The sequence below is a fragment of the Fukomys damarensis genome, unplaced genomic scaffold (assembly GCF_012274545.1).
Source record: "Fukomys damarensis isolate Sample0158 unplaced genomic scaffold, DMR_v1.0_HiC HiC_scaffold_19, whole genome shotgun sequence".
NCBI lineage: Eukaryota > Metazoa > Chordata > Mammalia > Rodentia > Bathyergidae > Fukomys > Fukomys damarensis.
The window spans coordinates 1,646,217-1,666,939 of NW_022900931.1; the positions used below are offsets into that span (position 1 = coordinate 1,646,217).

General features: G+C 58.3%; 1 protein-coding gene and 1 long non-coding RNA gene across 4 annotated transcripts in view; both read right to left on the reverse strand.

The window, feature by feature from the left end:
• Window positions 1-20,723, reverse strand: part of Tafa5 (TAFA chemokine like family member 5) — a 98,559-nt gene that overhangs the window by 43,141 nt on the left and 34,695 nt on the right. For all 3 annotated transcript variants that reach the window (XR_004518087.1, XM_010634300.3, XM_010634298.3), the window contains exon 2: window positions 9,784-9,933. Coding sequence is in view for 2 of the 3 variants with exons in the window: in XM_010634300.3 (XP_010632602.1) it covers window positions 9,784-9,933 (150 nt within the window). In the remaining variant the exon portion in view is untranslated. The remainder of the gene's footprint in view (window positions 1-9,783; window positions 9,934-20,723) is intronic.
• Window positions 2,355-7,335, reverse strand: LOC117286935. The gene is made up of 3 exons (XR_004518088.1): window positions 6,461-7,335; window positions 5,264-5,372; window positions 2,355-4,676 (listed from the first exon to the last, which is right to left on the reverse strand). It is a non-coding gene; the product is annotated as an uncharacterized LOC117286935 (long non-coding RNA).

The following is a 20,723-nucleotide window of genomic DNA, read 5'->3' on the forward strand; positions in this document are numbered from 1 at the left end:
TGCATGCCTATTCTGAGAAACACTTGGCAAACACTGGTGGCAGCTGAGTCACAGCTCTGCCACACACAGAGATAAATAAGCACCCACGCCTACCAGAGACACACGGGCTCACAGCGGCACAGACGCCACGTGTAGCCCTGCATGATGACACGGGCATTCACATTCTCATGGAGAGAAGCCACGGACTCCCAAGCCCACAGACAGAAGCTCTCGGGCAGGGAAACCTGCAGGGCACAACGGAGACCCAGCCAGGGCTTGGGGGTTCGAAGTTAACGCTGTGTGCTTGCCTAAGGCACGTCCAAGTTGTTTCTAAAAGGATCGGTCGCTTACTTTTGATTCTAGTCTTAAGTTTGGGCCCTCCCCGGGTGACTCACTGTACCTGACAAGGGAAAGACTGCATTGTTTATGGGATAACAGCAAGAAGAAAAGTCTGTCCATGTCTATGGCAAGTCTGTCCATGCAATTATTTTATAAAAGGATTTTTGATCTGAAGTTGGCCAAGTCCTGAACAGGCAGGCTGTTAGAGTACCTGTCTCTTAAAAAGCAGGTGGCAGCACCTTCGTCACCTGGGGCAAACAGGCCCAGGCCTGCCCAGGGTCCCTGCGGCAGAGACCACAGCGTCCACAGCCCTATAGGGTGTGGCTTCATCACACAGAGGGAGTTCAGGGGCCCCGAGACACAGGGGACTGTGCTGGTAGGGGAAGCGACTGGTCCAAGTTCGCTTGGGCAGCTAGGCAGTCGGTTTCAGAGACAGTTGTCCACTCTGCATCCTGCCGATGGAGTGGTACCCAGAGCATGGACATCTTGCTGTCCTGCAAGTACAGCCTTGCTGGTCAGCTGTACCAGGGGCCCATGGAAACAGAGTAAGCAGCCCAGGCTCTTGCCAGGCCTGGTGCTGTCCTGGTCCTTTGGCCCTGGATGTGGAAATGCTGTGTCCCTCACGGGCTCGTCACACCCCTCAGTCCTTACCCCGTGTGAGCTGCTGCACACCCGCCGGCTGTCTGCATCACTGTACGGAGGTCTGCACCCATTCTCCGGGCTTCCACACCAGGAGCTCCTTCCCTCGCCTTCTCTCTGCCACCAGCATCTTCGAGGCCACGAGTGGAGAAAGGACGGCCCCTCTGGCCCCTGACCACCCTCCATCCACCTAAGGGGCAGCACCAGGCCTGAGCACCACTGCGTGCTGGGTGTCCTGTGGGTTTGGATCCAGGAGAGGCCAGGGTGGGCCAGCTCATGGACACAGGGACCCCAGGCTGTGTTCCATCATGAGCACAGTGCATTCCAGCCCCGCTTTCCTGCCCAGGGGCCATGGCTGCAAAGGACATGTACAACCTGCCCCGCCAGTGAGGAAAACAGCCTCGGCACGGATGGACAAGAGGCTCTCACACACCGGAGACACCCAGGAGGCCCTGGGTGGGGTGCGCAAGGCAGTACTGGGTGGTTGGGGTAGGTGGTGCAGGGTGCTGACTTTGTTGTCTGCGCCTGCCTAGGGTACTGTGTGCACTTACGATGCTGGGCAACCTCCCCACAGGGCTCACCTCAGCTGGATTCGGGAGCCCCAGCCACCCCAGGCCCACGTGAGGCTGCCTGGATCCACAGCTTTTGCTGTCCATGCAGCTGCCCTGCCCTGATTCTCCCTGCACAGACCCCAGGCTCACTCTGAGGAGCTGGGATAGGAACATTCACTGTGCGCTGGACAGGATCTGACCCGACAGAGCAAAACCTCCGAGGGCAGAGTCGCTGCTGCAGGGTTCAGGGGGCCCAGATCTGGAGAGTGCGCCCGTGCCCTGCAGGACACCTCAGTCAGGGGCAGCACAGAAATCTATGTCCAGGCAGCCCTGAAAACTACCAGGAGCAGACCCACATCTCTCAACCTGCCCCATGATCAAGACAGCATCCAAGATCAACTTGTAATTATTCTCAGTCGTCCCTGGCCTTGGTTTATTTGTCATCAGTCCATTTGATGTAGGCTGAGATGTATGAAAGCCACCACGAGGTTTTCTGTCCACCGAAGGGCACGTGCTGAGCACGGTGGACAGTGCCACTGCAGCTGCAGGTCCTGGCGCTCGGTACGTGCACATCAGAGCCTGTGCCATGCGGCCGGGCAGTGAGCCTTCCCTCCCCAGTTCTGTGGCCGCTGTACTCACAGCTCAGAGGAGAGCAAGGGCTCGTGCAGCCTGGAGAGGGCTGCTGCCTCTTCCAGGAACGCTCCCTGGCTTAGAGCCCCTCCACCCTTCCTCACCACCTAATTCAGCCCCTCAGGTAGGGGCTCTGGATCTGCCAGGTGGACATAACCCAGAGTTCAGTCCCTGTGTCCTCTTCTAGACTCAGCCTCCCAGTGGGACTAGCACAGTGGGCCGGACTGCAAACTCCTCTCTCCACAGGGGGTCCCGAAGACCACGGGCTCCACAGTGCTGGACCCTGGCTGCTGGGGTAAAACTCTCCCACCCAAAGCCTGGTGAGAGACAGAGACCATTTTTAAGACATGGGTGCTGTTGTCCCCAAAGACCACCAAGGAGTTGAGTCCGATGTAATTTCATGAGGAGTTTATTCCAAGCTCGAGCCTGGACCCTCTTACTTCACTGACTGAGCGGATCAGAAAACGAGAGTCCTGACCCATTTTTGAAGCACAATCATATAGGGTTGGGGAGGCTTTCCCTTTTTATTGATGCTATTTTTATCTTTTGATTACTATTGGGTATTATTGGGGTACTTACTGGAATAGGAGGGTACTTTCTGGAAATTACTAATACCTAAGGGAGGGGAGGTTCAAAGGGTCAAGTTCCTTTTTCCAAAGAACATTTGATTAATCAATTATTATATTTAACAAAGCATGTGATTGAACATATGATTTTCTAACTATCTTAAGCAACTATCGGGAAGATAGGTTCATCCTTGGGTCAGAAAAAGAGGAACATAAAAACAGGGAGGAGGTTGTTATACAGAATGGAATTTTTACAGCTCTCTGCCCAGAAAACCTGATCTTTATATTCTGAGTAAAGGTCAGAGAGGGAGACCACCTTGATCAGAAAACTTGGGTCTTACAGGTGCCACGTGTGGGTGGTGGGTGAAGTCAGGAGCAGGCTGCTGCCTGTGTCTCTCCTCCGGGGCCGATGGGCACGGGCCCGGGCCCTCCATCTCAAGGTCTGGAAGGTGCTGCTCTGAGTAGGGCTCTGACACCTGGCTGTGCCCCTCGCCCCCAAGGATGATGGCCACAGATGCCACCCCCTTCCTGGATGCTGTGTCCCAGGCTGTGTTCCCTCCTCTGAGGGCTTTTGTCACGGTCCCCGTGTGCCCTGCCTCCAGGGCACCCCAGTCCTTTATGTCACATCCCTACCAGCCGTTCTTTCTCCCTGGGTCCAGATGCCGGGTCTGGACCAGCTCAGAGCTGCAGATGTGTTTCCAGGGGGACAATAGCCTTCCATATGGCACTCGGACCCCAGCACCAGTGCTCTCCAGCTGTGAGCCGGGGAGGCCCTGCCTTGCACTCGGTTCAGCTCCTGTGTGTAACTGGCACATCGTCTCCATGGTGACAGCCATGCCCCCCCCCCCATGGGTGTTTGGGAAAACATTCAGAAGCAATGCATTGCAGGCCCCTGGCCGGAGCTGGCACTGTGTGAACCTGCACGTGCCGTCCTCACTGACGAGGCACCAGACTCTCACCTGTGGCTGTCCCGAGGCTGCGGCAGTCACCGTGCTTGCTCCACTCAGAGAGCCAGGAGCAGCCGGCTGAGCAAACCTCCTGGCAGCCTCCTTCCTCGGTGCCAGGGCTGTGGGCTCCACCTGACATCACTCAAGGAAGCCAGCCTGCTGTGTCGCAGAGCCCGGGACCCTCACTGGACGTAGTGACTGGACTGGGGTGGTCACGGGGCCTTGCCACCCCGAGCTGAGGACCTGCGCCAGGTGTGGAGTGGGATGGAAGCAGCTCATAGCCCCCTGGCATCACAGGCCCTTCCCGGGAGGCAGGAGTGTCCCCGCTGGTGGCTACAATCAGGGTGCGCAGGCTGCCACCGCCACACGCTGGGACCATCAGCTCTTAGTTTCCTGGAGAGAATTTCCTCGAGGATTTGCCACAGCTGTTTCTGCTCAGGAATGCTCATTACGCACAGATCCTGATTAAAAGCAAAGACGAAGGAGTTGTCATTAACACAGAAGGTACCGGACGTGACACATGTCCTTGACCTGGAGGGCGTCACTCAGACACCAGGGCAGAGGCTTCCCTCCCCTTCCTGGTGGCTCGGACTGAGGTCTGAGCCAGCACAGCCTGTCTTGTTCCTGATCCAAGGGGCGGTGCACTGTGTCTTGACCACTAAGTACAGAGCTCCTGGACACCATACATCACGCTGAAGATGCAGGGGTTTGTTCATCGATTTTTCGGCAGCTACTGAGAATCACACGTTCTTATCCTTTATTCTTCGTACTGTGTGTCGTGGGATTGACTTTCGTTAACACTGAACCAGCTTAGCATCCCTGAGATGAAGTCCACGTGTCCCTTCTCGGCCACGACCGGATTCAGTTTGTCACTTTGCAGAGAATTTAGGCAACTGTATCCTTCCCTCTGATTACTGAATCATTAACTTTTCTTGTCACAGGTCTACGCAGACTCTCTGTTTCTTCTTGAGTCAGTCTTGGCAATACGTAGCTTTCCAGGAATGGGGCTGTTTTTTCCCCTTTATCTAATATGTTAGCAGACAGTTACAGTATTCCTTAGTACACAGAATTCCTTGATTCCTTTTTATTGCTGCCCTCTCCTATTACTCATTTCAGCCTCTGCCTCTTTTCTCCCCTCTCCTCCTACCATCCTGGGCAAAGTCTTGCCAATTTCATTATCTGGACGGGATCCTGGATGCTTCTGCCCTGGGTGGGTCGAGCACTGCCTGCTCTGGGGAGTGTGGCTCTCATCACACTGGGCCTGCAGTGCCCTGATCCTGGACTACCAGGACTTGGTCCAGGTCACCACACCTGGGACCCCAGGCCTCTCTACCCCTGAATCTCAGAGTCTGGGAATCTTACAGAGCAGGGCCTGCTGCCCCAGCAAAGTCCTGCTCCCCCACTCCCAGGGCTCAGGCTGAGCTTGGGACACCACACTCCTAGGTCCCCTAGAACAGCACTTTATCCAGGACAGGGAAAGCCTAGTGCCAGGCCCTGTCCTTTCCTCCAGATCCTGGGGCCTCTGAGAGGATGCACCCAAGGTCAGTCTTGCCTCACACCACAAGGGCTCAGTAAGTGTTAGCACCCAGGAACTCAACACACAGCCACGCACCTGACAGGTGAGGCCCTCTGTGCTGGGACTTCTCTCCTTCACCTGAATCCAGACGCTTCAGAGCCATGCGATGGGTCGGCAGTGGGGCCAAAGCAGGGGAACCCAAGTCCTGAGTCGATGGTGTCATAGTTACTTTCCTCATTGCTGGACAAGATCCCAACACCCACAACTTAAAGGTGGAGGTTTGCTTTGGCTGGAAAGTTCAGTCCATGGTCTGATGATCTGTCAGGAAGCCTGGTGGAAGGCCCTGGCAGAGGAGAGCTGCTCCCCGCAGGGCCGCCAGGAGGCCAAGAGAGGGGGAGCAACTGCAGAGGGAGACGCACCCTCCCAGGTCACGGCCAAATAACCGCCTCCACCGGCCCCACCTCCCAGCACAACACTCAGCCCTGAACTCATCCGTGGATGAATCCAAGGTGGGCAGCGGCCTCATCACTCTCCACACATGAGACTTGGAGGGACATTTTTTACCTAAACCATAACAGAGAGCGACCTGGCTGACCTCTCACCTCCAGGTGACATCAAGTAGCCACTACAGTTTTCCGGCAATTGAGAGCAGCAGGATCCGGACTATCCGAGGGATACCTTGCCAAGGAAGCACACTGGCCGCCAGCACGGTGGCTGTGGTCCCAGCCTGCTGGCCATGGGGCCCCCCTGAAACAGATCCGCCCAGAGCTGTCCCAGGAGTCCCCACAACTGCTGGCGGCTCGTGCTCTGTCTGATCTGGCAACACGCAGAAGTGACGGTGGGACCCGGAAGGCAGAGAGGCACAAACACTCCCCAGGGGCTTCTCCAGTTTCTGAGGGTTTACCTCGGGCCACAAAGAACAGACATACAAACTCCGAGTCTCTTCCTCCCCTTGGACTGCACACCTGCCGAGCAGAGGGCTCCCTTACTGCTCACAGGGCTGGAACAACCCACGCAGTTCGTACAACGGGGCAGGGAGAGGTGTCCAGGATGAGCAGCCCCCAGCTGGGGGCCGCACCAAAATGCTAGAAGCACACACTGACATCTATCGAGAGTCCATCAGGAGTCTGGCCCCTTCCCCAGACCCCCAGGCATGGAGGAAGACCTCGGGATGACTGGGCCCAGTCCTGCAGCGCCTTGCCGAGGCTTCACTGGTGGGGACGGGCTGGCCTTCCCCAGCAGGTTGTAGAAAATTTTCATTACCCCGAAAGGTGCCCAGGGCCCTTTACCTACCATTCCCTATGCCGGCAGCCCTGAGACCTCCCGTCTCCAAGTCTACCTCTCCAGACAGCCAATCAGCATGCAGCCCGGTGGGTCCAGATCCTCTCCGCAGTCCCCTGAGTCTTGGCATGGCTGGCTGCTGTGCATGCTGGGTAATAAAGACACTCCTGCATGAACACCCCAGTGTAGGCTGCCCCTACTCTCCTCTGCAGTGACCCGTGAGCTGCCAACATCTGTGCAGAGGATTTGTGTGGGCAACGCCTCCTGCTCACTGCGGTGCAGGCCAGGGACCCCGCTGACCCCATGCCTGCACCTCTATGGAACGGCCACACTGGGCATCCTCCTGCTCCCTGGGATTTCTCCCATCTTCATGGGCTAAGCTGATGCCATTTTTTCTTATTTTGATAAAGTCCAATGTATGTACTCTTTTCTCTTTTTGTTACTGCTCTGGGCATCATGTCTAAGCATCTTTCTTTAAACACAAGGTCATGGAGATTCAGCTGTGTCTTCCAAGAGGTTTACAGCTGTGGGTCTTAACTCCTTGATCTCTGACCCATCCTGAGTCAATTGTGTGTGAGGTAGGCTGGTTTGCTTCTGGAATTTTCCCCAGTGGCTCTGTCAGCTGGATGGACTCATGTAGGAAGACGGGCACAGTGCTGGGGACTGGTTCACCCAAAATGCTTTAGCCAGAGACAAGGCCAGGGAGGCTAAAGCCCAGGAGGTCCCTGCTCACCCCCAGCACCCTCACTTCATAAGAGATGCTTTTCTGGCGAGCTCCTCTTCATCCCTCAGTACCCTACTCAAATGCTTCCTGCATCCTTTTGCCAAAATCATGCAGGAAGCAGCTCCACTCCAGTACCCACAGCACTGCAGGATTCTATGGGTCAGGGACTTTGAGAGTTGATCTCCCTTCCATCCCTCCAGCCACAGGCCTTATTTGAATGAATAAATTAGTGAGTCCACTTACGCAGAGCAAAGAAGTCCACACACAGGGAAGTGAACAAGTCCACAGAGCTGGCTGGCTCTAGCTCTTCTTGCTTCCCCACTCGCCCAGCCCCTAGGGCCAGCACAAACCACCCCAGGCTAAACCTGCTCAAGTCCAGCTCCAACCTGACCTGATGAGGCGCAAGCTTTCTGCAGGCAGCAGACACCGTTACATGCAGGGAAATTTATTATGCACAGAGAGCAAGAAACAGAAAAGCAGAAATTAAATTAGATAGCAGCCTGGAAAATGCCCACTGTGCAGAAAACACAAGCTAACTAATTTGTCTGGCCTCCCTGGAAAATGGCGAGGTTTTAATTTGGGTCTCTGGGCCCCAGCTCCTGAGGCGTCCAGAGCCCTGGGAGGGGGAGGCAGACTCCAGTCCAGATAAGCAGACCCAGGTTCAGTCTCAGCTCTTCAGGGCAGGCAGGGGACCGAGGGGGCTCGCGGAACTGGGCACTGACCCCTGGGAAGCCAAGCGACTGCCCACCCAGGGTTAAGGGGCACCTGATTGTTCGTGGGGCCCTGTGGACACGTGTGGGTGTTTAAGGGACATCTAGCCCGATGGACGGCTTTAGGCAGTGCCCAGCAGCCCGGTCTCTGTCTAGGCTGGCCACACACAGAGCCTTAGGACACCTACTGCTTGTCCCCTGCTGGCAGGGCTCCCTCAGACCGGGTCTCCAGGTGGACATGAGCTGGTGAGCTGGGAGGACCCCTTTCCTGAATGCTCTCCCAGTCCCTTCCCGGCTGAGGCCATTGCTGGAGACCTCCCCATAGTGACCGCAGCACGCTTAGACGCAGCCACCCTCTTCTGTCCCTGCCACCGAGCCCGGAGCTCAGCTCTTCCGGTAGCTGCTTCTCTGACCTGAGCAATCAGTCCATACTTAGGGTCCCCACACCACAGATAAGCAGCGGAGGAAGCGGGTGCTGTGTGTCTGATCTGGGCTGCAGTAGAACTCGAATCCAGGGAGCCAGAGCTGCCCACAAGCCATGCGGAAGAAAATGGCCCAGACCAGAACCAGAAAATCCAGGCACCAAGTCAGCTCTGGACAGCACTGACCAGATTTTTGCCCTACTTGGACCACATCTCCTGCCAGCCCGGGACTGGGCACAGGTGCAGCCTGGGTGCAGGAGGCCAAGGATGCCGCCGTCCTAAGGACACTGCACACATGGACAGGCTGGCAGGCTGGGCTGGACCTCAGTGGGATGGCAGGGCACTTGCCGCCCTGCTGCTGACCTTCCTGGCCAAGCCCATATCCAGCCTGCCCCACTGCCCAGTATACCCAGCCTGGACCCCAGCCCTGGGGAACCTCTACCTTCACCGCACCCCAGCCCAAACCGCACTGTCACCTCCCCTCCCAGCACACAGCATGGAGGAGTGCCTTCTCAAGACCACCTGGCCTGGCACACAGGCACACAGGGGAGCAGACCTGCCCTGGATTCATGCCCACTGTGGCCACAGGGCCGAGGGTAGGCTCTGGCCTGGCTCGGATGCCAGTCCTGACGTTTTGCCAGCCCTGACCCAGCTGGCATGGGCCGCAGCCCCTTCCTGCTGACCCCGCTGTGGCCAGGGGAGGCCTTGGCTGTGGGGTTCCTGGTCTCACGTTGCCGCCCTCTGTTCGTCTTGTCGGTGCCGAGTCCTCCCATGCAGCCTCCTCCATGTGCAGAGCTCACATCCAAGCCAGCGGCCAGCTGCCCCTCCTCCCTGGAGAGACCCTGTGACTCTGTTCCCCAGGGCAGGTCTCAGGCAGGGACCAACACCGCGAAGGCTGGAACTGAGCACCTCTCACGGCCAGCTCGGCTCCTGGGGGCATCTTGGGAGGTCCTCACTACTGCAGAGCTGGGTCTGGATGCCCACAGGGAAAGGGGCCAGATGTCAACACCAAACTCGGGGCAGTGGAGTCTAATCCCAGCCAGACACTGACAGTGAGGCCCACATCCCCAGGGCAGCCTCGGCCACAGCCACGTGCAGCACCAGGGGCCTTAGCCCTGTGCCCAGGGACCATGAGGATGGGACACCTCCACTGTCCTCCCTCTCCCTACAGCAAGACCACTGGGCCCAGCCTCGGGCCACAATCCCATGCATGGCGTGTGTGGCAGGGAAATGCCATCTGGCCAGAGGCCGGGTCCCTGCCACCAGGTCACCCTGGAAGCCATAAAGGGTGAGAAGCTGCTGCTTCTGGGTACATGCCACGCTCCCCTTGGGGACAGTTACCCTTGATGAGCCAGCCTGAGGCCAAGGCTGTGCAGCCAGAGCCTGACCAGCAGTGGACCTCGAGGCCTTGTGGTCAGCTTGAGGGGAGACAGCATCTTCTGCCCTCCTGCGCTCAGCACCTGTAGGCTGGGCTCTTACCGTCCACACAGGCAGGCCGTGCCCTCGTGGTCCCTGCGATCTGTCCCTTTCTGCACGCGCAGCGAGCCGTCTGCCGGGCGATTGTCCTCCGCGGCTGGCTACTGTCCCGGTCCAGGGTCACAATCTCACAGGTGCCGGCGGCTAGCTGACCTGCAAGACAGGTAAACTGTCATGAGCTGTATGGCCGCAGCCGCTGCCCCAGGCCCGAGGCCCACCTGGCACCCACTATGGACCGACTGGGGCAGGGAAGCCTGGCCCTGCAGAGAGTGCGCTGCACAGCCCAGGCTGGGCAGGTCACCACCAGCCCCTGCACGTGCCCTGGTTTCAGCAGCTTTGGCTTGGCAGACAGGAAATTAAACATGGCCCCAGCTCAGAGCCACCGGAAATGAAAGGGCCATATCACAGAGGAGAGAGCTGTCGTCCACCCCCACATGCAGGGCTCAGGAGGAGGGGACCTGACTGCAGAACCCAGACAGTCCTGGGCCTCAGTCCCCAGGCCAGCAGACTTCACCACACAGCATATGGGAGTCAGAAACAGGCCTCAGTGCCAGGGAGGCCCGCTGTCCCTGCCGGGGCACAGATGGGGGCCCGGTTGTGCTCATGAGCACCAGGAAATCCAGGCTCCTTCACCTCCTGGAAGGAGACCTGCAGCAGAGGAGGACAAAGGCTTTCCACTGCACACAGGCACCAGTAGGACCCGCACAGGCCAGGTGGACACATAACAGACACACAGGCACGTGAGCCGCTGGTGCACACACAGGCAGCCTGCAGGGGCGCACACACCTACGGAGGCACCCAAGTACACCCACGCACAAGTGGCCTGCGCCGCTGTGGGTCAGAGAAGGGACCCATCCCACCGAGTTGCCACTCAAATGGCTCTCCTGGCACCCCTAGCTCCCACTCGTCTCTCTGAGGTAGGAGGGTGCACTGTCTCTGGCACTGGGGCCAACATCCCAGGAGCATGGCCAAGGAATTCCAATGGGAAATGAGCCCCTCTAGTGTAAACCATCGCTCTGCAGGTAGAATGCGGCTCAGACACTCCCAACAAGCACTGGAGTTGCACTGACCCATAAAGATAGCGCCACACACAACAGTGGGCTGTGAAGATGAGAAAATGGCAGCTCGTGGGAGGAGGAGGGCATCCTTGCACCTGGCAGGAGAGGACCAGGCATCTGTCCCTGCCCGGGGGGCAGCGTCCTGAGCACAGACTCACGGCCCTCATCCGGGTCACTCCTGGAGCACCCAAGGCCCCATTCACCCAGGGTCTCGCTCTTTCACTTTACTCAGCCAGCAGTGGCCGCCAACTGTATGCTGTCCTCTGTGCAGGAGATCACAGAGATGCACAGACATGGCGACTCCTGCTGCCATGTGGGGGCCACACATGGGCACGGGATAGGACTGGAGGCCACACCAGGAAGGAACTCAGAGTCCACCCTCTCCCACCACTCCTGCTCCTGTCACCACAGACATCTTCATGTAGGCGGCTGGCACCTGTGCCACACCTGCCTCGGAGTCCCCTATCCCCAGGGTGTACCAGGCAGCCTAGGCCCTGGCAGGAGGCAGCAGGCAGTGACTGCCCAAGTCCTGCAGCCCGGCTCTTTCCTCAGGGGTGCTGGTGTCTGGGTGACCCAGGGGGCGTCTCCAGCAGCACTGGACAGACTTGGCTCAGTCCCATCCGCCCCATTGTGGAGCTGTCCATGGTGGACAGAGCCAGCGGCCCACGGCCCACGTGCTGGCCAGTGCACGTGAGTGGAGGGTCACACACATTCAGAGGATCCAGCTTGTATCCTGGTCTGGTGGACAGACACCTCTACAGGCAGCCCTGGTACCCTTGCCCCTCAGGTGCTGAGATGCTGATCACTGCCCCGTGGAGCAGGTGGTCCCCAACCAAAACTGCAGGGTCTCAGGGGAGGTGCCCCAGATGGGGTGCCAGTGACTGTTAAACAAAGCACCACAGACCCGATGGCTTAAATCCTGGAATCTCTCCTCCGAGGTCCTGCAGGCTGTGTCCCCTGACGCACTGTACTGGTGGCTGCCAGTCCCCAGCGCCCTTCGCCCGCAGCAGCATCAATCTTTCCACTGTTTCCCAGTCTTCTTGCCAGCGTCCCTTCCCTTCCTTCCTTTCTCTGAAGGACAGTGGTCACCCTAGATGAGGGCCCTCGCTGACGCCTCTGACCCTGATGATTTCTGCAGAGACCCCGTTCCCACAACCACAGTACCTGGGACAATATGCAAGCACACCTTTCTGGGACCCAACTCAACCTGTGCCACAGAGAAAACCAATCTCTGAAGACACAGGCAAGTCCTACTGGGACCCAGGCTGGACATCCACCTGCAGGGTGTGTGCCCCACGGTGCCTGTCTCTGAGGACCAGGAAGCCCCCAGGTCACCAATCTGTCTAGCTTACAAGAGGCCAGGGCTTCCTCACTAGTCTGTTCTCAGTCCTCCCAGCCCTGCACCCCACGCAGCCCTGTGCCGCTCCAAGGTCTGCCACCATTCCCTATGTGAGATGCCACCGGCACATGCCCCCAACCCTCCCGGTGTGGCACGACAGCCATCCTGCCTGGTGAGGTTGCGCCACTGGAGAGGGACAGTGGGCACTGAGCCCCGAGGAAGGGAAGGACAAACTCTGCGTCTGTCCCCGAGGGCCTGCCTGGCTGCCATGGTCACAGCACTACAGCATCCTGTGAAAACAAGGCCTGCAAACAGGACACCTCCTGGAGAGGCTCAAGGGGAAGCTGTGGCCATGGTGGGGTCCAGGCCAGCGCACTGCCACGGGGCCCAAACAGAGGCCTGGAGAAACCGAGGCACTGGGCGATAGGAGGCAGCACCTGGTGCGCACGTTCACTCCACAGGGAGAAGAGTCCAGCAGGCCATATGCTGGAAAGTGGCATCAGGTACAACCGGGTGTGAGGTGCCAGGACCTGGGAAGGAAGGAGGGGACCGGTGGGGTCTGGTGCTGAGTGGGGAGACGGTCCTGGAGATGAGACACGGGCTTCACAGTGCACAGGCAGTAACCTGTCAACCCCAGGGTCCGCTCCGAGCACACGAAGAAGTGACTATGGGCGCAAGGGATCTTTGACTGAAAAGTACTCACCTGGGCCCGCACACTGAGCTGACGAGCTCAGGTGTCCAGCCGCAAAAGGGCAGCCCCTCTGAAGGGGACCTGAGGGCCTTGGGCCAGGGTCAAGGCCTGATGCCCAGCAGGGCCTTCCCATTGCCCAGTGGTGTGTGACACGCATTGCACATGAGTGTGCAAGGGCCGGTGATGGGCAGCAACCCTGGGTGTCCTCCTAGCGGGCAGCGCAGTACACAGCCGTGCAGGACCGGCAGAGGGTGGGGAAGCTCTGAGAGGGGAGGGAGAGGAGCAGCACGGCCAAGGACGCACCCTGCAGACCGGCCAGGCTTCACCTCTGCTTGGCACACGTGGGTGTGATGCAGAGCTCCTTCTGTGACCTGCCTGTGTCCCTCAGCCAGGCCCTGGGACGCCCTTCCGGCAAGCCCTGTGACACGTGCTGTTCTAAGGGAGCCGGTAGGTAACCACTGGGCTCCACTGCCCACTGTTGGTGCTACCCTGGTGGGAGTGCCAGGGTGGCACCTGGGCCCCCGTGTCAGGTGGTGGATCCCCATGGCTCCAGCATCAGACTGGTGAACCACCCATGGGGTCCAGCACGCCATGGTGACACAACTGCCCTATGTGACCTGGACGGATACCCACGGCCCCATTAGAGGGATGGACACCTCCCTCCTATATGCAGCGCTCATGGTGACACCATAGCTCCAGTCTGGGGTGGATGGGTAGAGTGAATACCTCCTTCTGGTGTGGAACAGCTCGCCACTCAGAGTGGGCATGGCCCTTGTCCCTGCCTGGCTGCTGAACTGGAGAAGCAGCCATGTCCCAGGTAGTGGTAGACATCTGGGTACAGAGAAGCTCTGACTTTGGAGCCCAGGGACAGCCCTTCCCCTAGATGACATTCTGATCTCTGCAAGAACAGGCCCTTTTGCCTCTACCTGGTCCTGTCCTGGACACCCAGGGCCCTGAGCCCTTCATCAATGTTCAAGGACAGTGGGCACCTCTGTGCCTGCTCGGATGCCAGTCCTACCCTCCAGAGTGGCAGAACTATGTAAATACACTCACCCCACTGGGTGCACACCAAACCTGACATTCTGGGCAGGGGTGACGTGCTACCTGGGGCCACCAGTAGCCTAAAGCCTCTTCAGGGTGAGACCCGGTGTCAGCCCTGCCCTGGTACTGGGCTCTGGGAGCCAGGATGGGTCCTGGGGCTGGACAGACACATGAGCTCTTGGTCACTCCACAAGGCCAGCACTGCCCTCAATGCCATTTCCGCATATTTGGCAGAAACAGTTCACTGAGACAAAGAGTCTACTCAGCTGGGCGTAAGACAAGAGAGAAGCCATCAAGAATGTCTGCAAGCCTTCAGGTACCTTCTGGTTGCCGAGACTCTGGTGGACACAAGCACGAAGGCAGTCCGACCTCAGTGTACAGGGCTGCCCAAGCTGCTCTGTATTTGCTAAAAGAAGGAAGCCATGCCCAAGGGGCACGGCCAGGCACAGGGCACACTGCTGCGTGGATGACAGTCCCTCGGAAAGCCAGGGCCCCAGCAGGGCACAGGAAGGACCAGAAAGCGGGTTGTGCAAAGCCTCTTTGCAGACAGTGGGTGGTGGGGCAGGGTCCACCGTGGACAAAGGTCCAGGCAAGCACAGCCCAGGCCATGGTGCCAGATGGAGTGATTGAGGGTGACTCTGGGCAGAGGCCAGGACCTAGGGTCTCAGGGAGCACGGCCCACGCAGCATCTCCGGCCCAGAGAACACACAGGCAGCCATTCAGGCCCATGTGAAACGGCACCCATCCGTGATGACTTCTGACATGATGAAAGGTGGAAGAGAGATTCAAAATGACCCTGCCGCGCCCGACTGTGAGGACAGCATTTTCCAATCATAAACGTTCACACCACGTCTGGGTTTAAAGGGAAACACGGTGCACGCTGGGGTGAGGGGCTGAAGGCCTGAGTGGGCCATGGGCTCTGCGGTACCCAGAAGACAGGGCCCAGGCAGGTGTCCAGCAGGAAGATGTGCATCCGGGCCTTTCTGGAGTCCCTTGGGGAAAGCAGTTACCAACCTTGCTGTGGCCTCATGCGTCAGGCTTGCTGCGAGGCCCAGACTCTAGAGGTGCACCAAGGGACACAAATGACATGTCTCCCTCTGTGGTCCCAGGAGGCACCCCAGGTCCTGCCCATGTCTCAGCATCCAGAGCACACCGTGTACTGCCCTGCTTGTCTCTGCCTCGCACTGGGGGGCACCGCCCCCTGTCCCTCGTCCCTGTCACTCCTGCTGTGCCCAGCACCCACCTAGGTACCAGAAATCCTGCCATCACCCTGCAGGCCTCAGGCTGACTACGCCGGCTCTGTGGTGGGCGCACTGAGGCCGTGAACTAGCAGGGGGTGGCATCAAGGCCTGACCCCAGTCTACACGGACTGCCTCCTACCACAGGACAGGACAGGACTCTCAATGGAGATAACTAAATACTCTGCTCTGCCCTTTGCTCACAGATTGTGACTAGCATTTAGTTTTATCCCTGATCCTACAGACATATGATACGAGGATTATAAAATACAGCAAAGAACATTAAGATTCGATGAAGTATTAAAGTCTCAACATTTGAGTTATAATGCAATCAAGGTCCTATTAAAACTGAGCATCTAATTCTCCATCACAGCTCAACTTCAACAGAGCCAATTAAGTGCGAGGGGCCGATAACGAAGCCCAGCTTTGCCATGGACAGGGCCAGCCAGGAATTACTGCTGATGACAGTGTGCGGGGTGAGATAAAGGGTCTGCAAACAGGGGTCTTTCCTGAGAATGGTTCTGTGCAAGCTGCCTGGCCCTGGCTGCCTATATACCATGGTGCACACGGCCCTGGCTTTTAGGCTGGGGCTACGGAAGGGGCCAGGGAGGAGCAGGGGAGGACCTGGGGGCCCAGAGAAGCCCTCACACTGCTCACACCCTGGCCAGGGCTCAGTCACAGGCCCGCCCTGTGTGACCCTGGGGCTTCTGGGAGATGTCTGCTCAGGAGAGAGGGGTCTGCTGGCCCGACAGTGGGAGGATGGAGAGACGGAGAGGCAGAAACAGAGATGAGAGAAAGAAGACAGAGCGAGGGAGCAAGAGGATGAGCCGCGAGCCTCGGGTGGGAGGAGGCCTGGCCGCAGAAGTGGGGATGACGTGGGATGTAGGGGTGGAGCCTGGTCTCCCAGTCTGGGGAGCAGCCCAGGTGCAGGGCCATCCCACCAGCAGCACAGCGGTAGGCCCCAGGCTCCATAATGACAGGGACCTGAGTTCCACAGAGTGAGATAGCAGCTGAGAAAAAGGCGTCCGGGGCATCTCCCCCGATGCAGGGGTGAGAAGCGGGCCCTCGAAATGACCAGATCCTGGACCACAGGAACTGCATCATAGGGTCCACAGGACATGCATGGCAAAGATGTGACATGGCTAAGGACCCTGGACCCCCTCCCTGCTCCTGAGCCCCTAGGCACTGACACCTCACAAACACAAGCCAATCACAAACAGTCCAGCCCTGACCGAACCCTGACTCAACATCCTCGAGGGCATTTCAGAGACAGCAAGGTCCACAGCCTCCCTGCCTGCAGCCCTGCACAATGGCTGTCCCGGCTGGGACCTGACCCTCCCTCCCTCCCTGTGTTCCGAGAGGCAGGGCCACCTGCATCTCTGCCAGACCCACAGGGGACATTTCCTGCCTTGAGTCAGAAACCAGGGAACAGGGATCTGGGCTCAAATCGGATGCATCCCAGCTGCTACCCAGGACACTCCACTGTCCCCCGACACTGTTCCCCTACATGTCCTACTCTGCCCCGTGTGTGACAAATGTCAGAAACCCTGGGGGCACAAGATGCCTCCTCTGACCCCTCTGGATGAGACCCAGGAGGAGGTCCAGCAGCACTGGTGAACGCCACAGTCCTGGCGTGTGAGTGCTCTTGATCTGTTTTGCAGTAAGACGAGGCCCCTGGCAGTGGAAGAACGGAGCCGGGTACGACGGTGCAGGGTGTCACCAAAGTGTTTGGACTAAGCACACCCTCCAACGACACCTGGAGTAACTACAAGGTGCAGTGACACTCACATGCGCGAGGACAGCGGCTGCTCCACTCTCACGCCACAACCTTCTGCCTGCTGGACACCCTGGGACAGTAGGGGACTCACCCAAGGGTCCTGGGAGAACTGGCTGACCAGAGAAGCCCTTCCCCCAAGATATTCGCCACTGTTCCCCTGATGTGCGGTGGCAGTGTGCCTTGCCCGGCCCTCAAGGTGGGGCTACCTACCACCCTCTCCCAGGGGGCTCAGGTCATCCATGTCTTCCACGGCAGCTGAGCTCCTTGAGCCTTGTGGCAGGTAAGCCAAAGGCAGCCATGGTTGGGACCTCAGAGCGGGCCCAGTAACAGCCCATCCTCCACAGTGGACGCCACACCTGTCCCACAGCAAGGCCACAGGCCTCGCTCTCCAGTAACAAACAAGCCAGAGCTCTCTGGTTCCCTTGGCAGCACTGGGAGATGGGGACAAATCACTCGGGTGACTTATGGCCCTGGACTTTCCATGCTGGCCAAGAGCCGGCTCCATGCCTGAAGCATCTGCTCCTTATGGCGGTGGCGGAGGCGAGGTGGGCACTTTTATTGTTCTCCTTCAGGCAGCTGAAGTTGCACAGGGATCATCACTGCTGTACCACATGCCTCTGCTGTCCAGCTGGCTCCCTGTCAATTATCCCCGTTAATGTGCACATTAATAGGGTGTTGCCCGCCTGGCCAGGCCAGTGGTGGGCCCCAGGGCCCATGGCAAGCTGGCCCGGAATGCTGTTGGCACAACATCATAAACACCTAATTATGCCTCAGTTTACGACTTTGCAAAGGTCAATAAAAAGCATGTCGTATCCCTCTTCCCATGGAGCACTGCACAGCGGGTAGCCTGGAAGGATCCAGCATCCACTGCCCCAAGCCAGAGTTGGTGGGGAGCGAGGCAGCACCTTAGCTTGGTATCAGGGTAACTTCAGGGCATCCTCACCCCACCCAGGGGTCTCCCATGCTGGCCAGCACCAGAGCTGGGCATTGACACTAGGCAGAGACAATGCCACCCAGTGAGCCCTCCTCTGCTGGGAACAGCAGAGCCCCCTCCTTAGAACATCAGTGCTCCTGTCACAGCCACCCTTGTGCCATCCCCTGCCCCTGGCCCAGTTGAGTTAGCTCCCTGCCCAGTGGCCCTCAGCACACGGGATGACGCCCTCCACCCGTTCTGGGAACATCTAGGGCTCCACAGGTATCACTGATCCCGAAGCAAAGGCTGCAGGCAGAGGTGCCCAGCTCAGCTGCCCCTCCCCAAGCAGGACGCAGACCTCTGCCAGGGTCTCAGCCAGTGCAGGCGGCCCTGTGGATGTGGAGGGGCTGGAGTCTAGATCACCCACAGGGCAGCCTGGGAGTGGCCACAGGACAAAGGGTGCTGGACAGGGGCGGAGAGCCCGGAACTGAGGCCAGGATCAGGCCAAGGTGTGGAGCTGGATGACCAGCAGGGGTTCAGGGTTCCCACTGCAATCTTAAATGAGTCCTCGATGCCATTTCTGGGTTCTCAGGATTTGGATGGAAATGGACTGAACAAACCTGGCAGGGCCAAGGGCCAAAGACGGTGGCAGACCGGAGGACGTCAGGAAGGCCCCGAGGCAGGAGCCGGACAGACTCATTGGGACTGGTTGTCCAGGGCCCTCTCCCCATCACAGGTGGACCACAGGGTGTTACCTCCTGCAGAGCCAGGCTGACAGGTGAGGGAGGGGTCCCACCTTACGAAGCTGCCAGGGGTCCCCTGAAGACCGGAATAGCTTCCCTCTTCAGGTTAAGTTGATCTCAAGGGAGGTGACACCTGTTGCCCTCAGACACCAGAGGCACCTGCTACTCAGTGATGTGGACGCTTTCATCTCCAGCCCCAGCACTGCAGAGCCACTGCTTCTGTCCAATTAGCACCCACCCCTGACCGCAGAGGGCAAACAGCATACGTACCGCTTGGCAAAAACACAAACACAGCCAGCACTTCCTGGAGCTGTTGAGGACAGAACTGGCTTCCGTGGTGGCTCTGTCTAGGACATGCGCCACTCGGGGACCCAAATGCCGAATGGAGATGGCCACTGCTTGGCCAGCTCGTGGGCAATCCTGGGGACACCCGGCCCCAGGCAAAGCTAGGGGAGGCCGTGGAGTTGCTGAGGGCAGAGGCAGAGGCTCATGGGCTCGCGTCCAGCCAAAGAAACAACACACAGAAGGCTGAGCTGGTGTCGACTGGGCCAGGGCTGGTGGAGCAGGCGCAGGACTCCTGGTGGAGGGAGGGGAAGGGCCACGCTCCACAGATAGGAGGGACAAGGACCCAGCAAGCCCAAGGGCCTGGGAGCTGGCATGGCCGGGGGCACTGTGGGTGAGGGCAGGCTCCCCCATATCCCAAGGAGTCCCACCTGGGCCGCTGCAGATGTCACTAACGTGCTGACCAAGGTCCCTTGCCCTCCTGCTGGCTGTGTATCACCTCGACACCAATCTTGACCTTGGGGACCCCATCGGGCCTGACCTAACCTGACCTGTGTAGAAGACACTTCTGGTCCCCTTGCCAAGACAGCCCAGAACCCAGGTACAGCGGGTTCCGACCCTGCCAGCATCAGGCCTTCCATTCTGGCTGAGATTCTCACTTTTTCTGAGCCTCGGTTTCTTTGACCAGGCAGTGGGGTAACAAAGTGAGCTCATGCACCTGCCTGCTAGGCCCCAGGTGAGCACATGGAAGACGGGCCAGCTCTGGGCTCCCTGTGGCCCAACCAAGCCCATGTGCAGCACCATGCTAGGCCCACATAGCTCACCAGGCAGCACTGGAAACCAGCGAGCCTCTCCTCTCCCCTCTGCCTAGGCCAGAGGAGGGGCAGGGAATCCCACCCCAGCTCTGCAAGGGATGTCTGTTGCTTTGTTCTAGGGGTGAGCTCAGGAAGGAGTCTGGGGACAGACACTATGGTGTCTTGGGCACAAAACTGCAGTTTCCGTTCTGCTGTCCAACCGTCCACCTGTCTGCAGGGTCTCGTTCTTGGGGACACATCCTGGGCTCGGGATTGAGGGGATGACTCAGAGAGATGACCGCAGCATCACAGGGGTGGCTGGCACTGCCAAAGCCTTCTCCAGCCCAGCCTGTGCGTGGTTCTCCTGGGATGAGCATTTTACACCCTAGGTCAGAAGCCTCTGCTTCCAGGGTAGCAGTGGCTCAGCACTTGGTGTCCGCAGACACCTGGAGCCCTACTGCCAAGAGAGCAATCTCTTGTAGAAACCGAATCGTCAGACTTCTCTGGTGGAAGCATCTTTAGACGTACATGGCGGTGCTGATGCCGAGTGGCTGGGAAATCGTGTTCTGCGGTCCTATGGCATCCCTGTGGGTCAAGGGGTCACTGCCTGGAAAGGAATCTGGCACTACCCACCATGAAGGAGCCCACAGCTGTCCCCAAAACGCTGGTTTTGACCACAGTGCTGGCCCACAGAGCATCCGAGCAGCTTGGGGTCTGCAGCTGGGGGCAGAGGAAAATCTAGACACAGACTTCACACCCTTCACGAAAACTAACTCAGACTCTATCAGAAACCTAAACGGAAAACACAGTAACACAAGACTTCCAAAAGTTACACAGGAGGAAAATGTGACTTTGGATTTGGTGATGAATTTTTAGACAAAATACCAAATGTATAACCCATAAAAGAAAAAAAATGTGATAAATTAGACTTTACTAACATTAAAAACATCTGCTCTGCAAAGATACTGTTAAGAGAATGAAAAGACCAGCCATAGCTTGGGATATGGTATTTGCAAACCACATATCTGATGAAGACTTGCATCCAAAAAAAAAAAAAAAAAAACCCT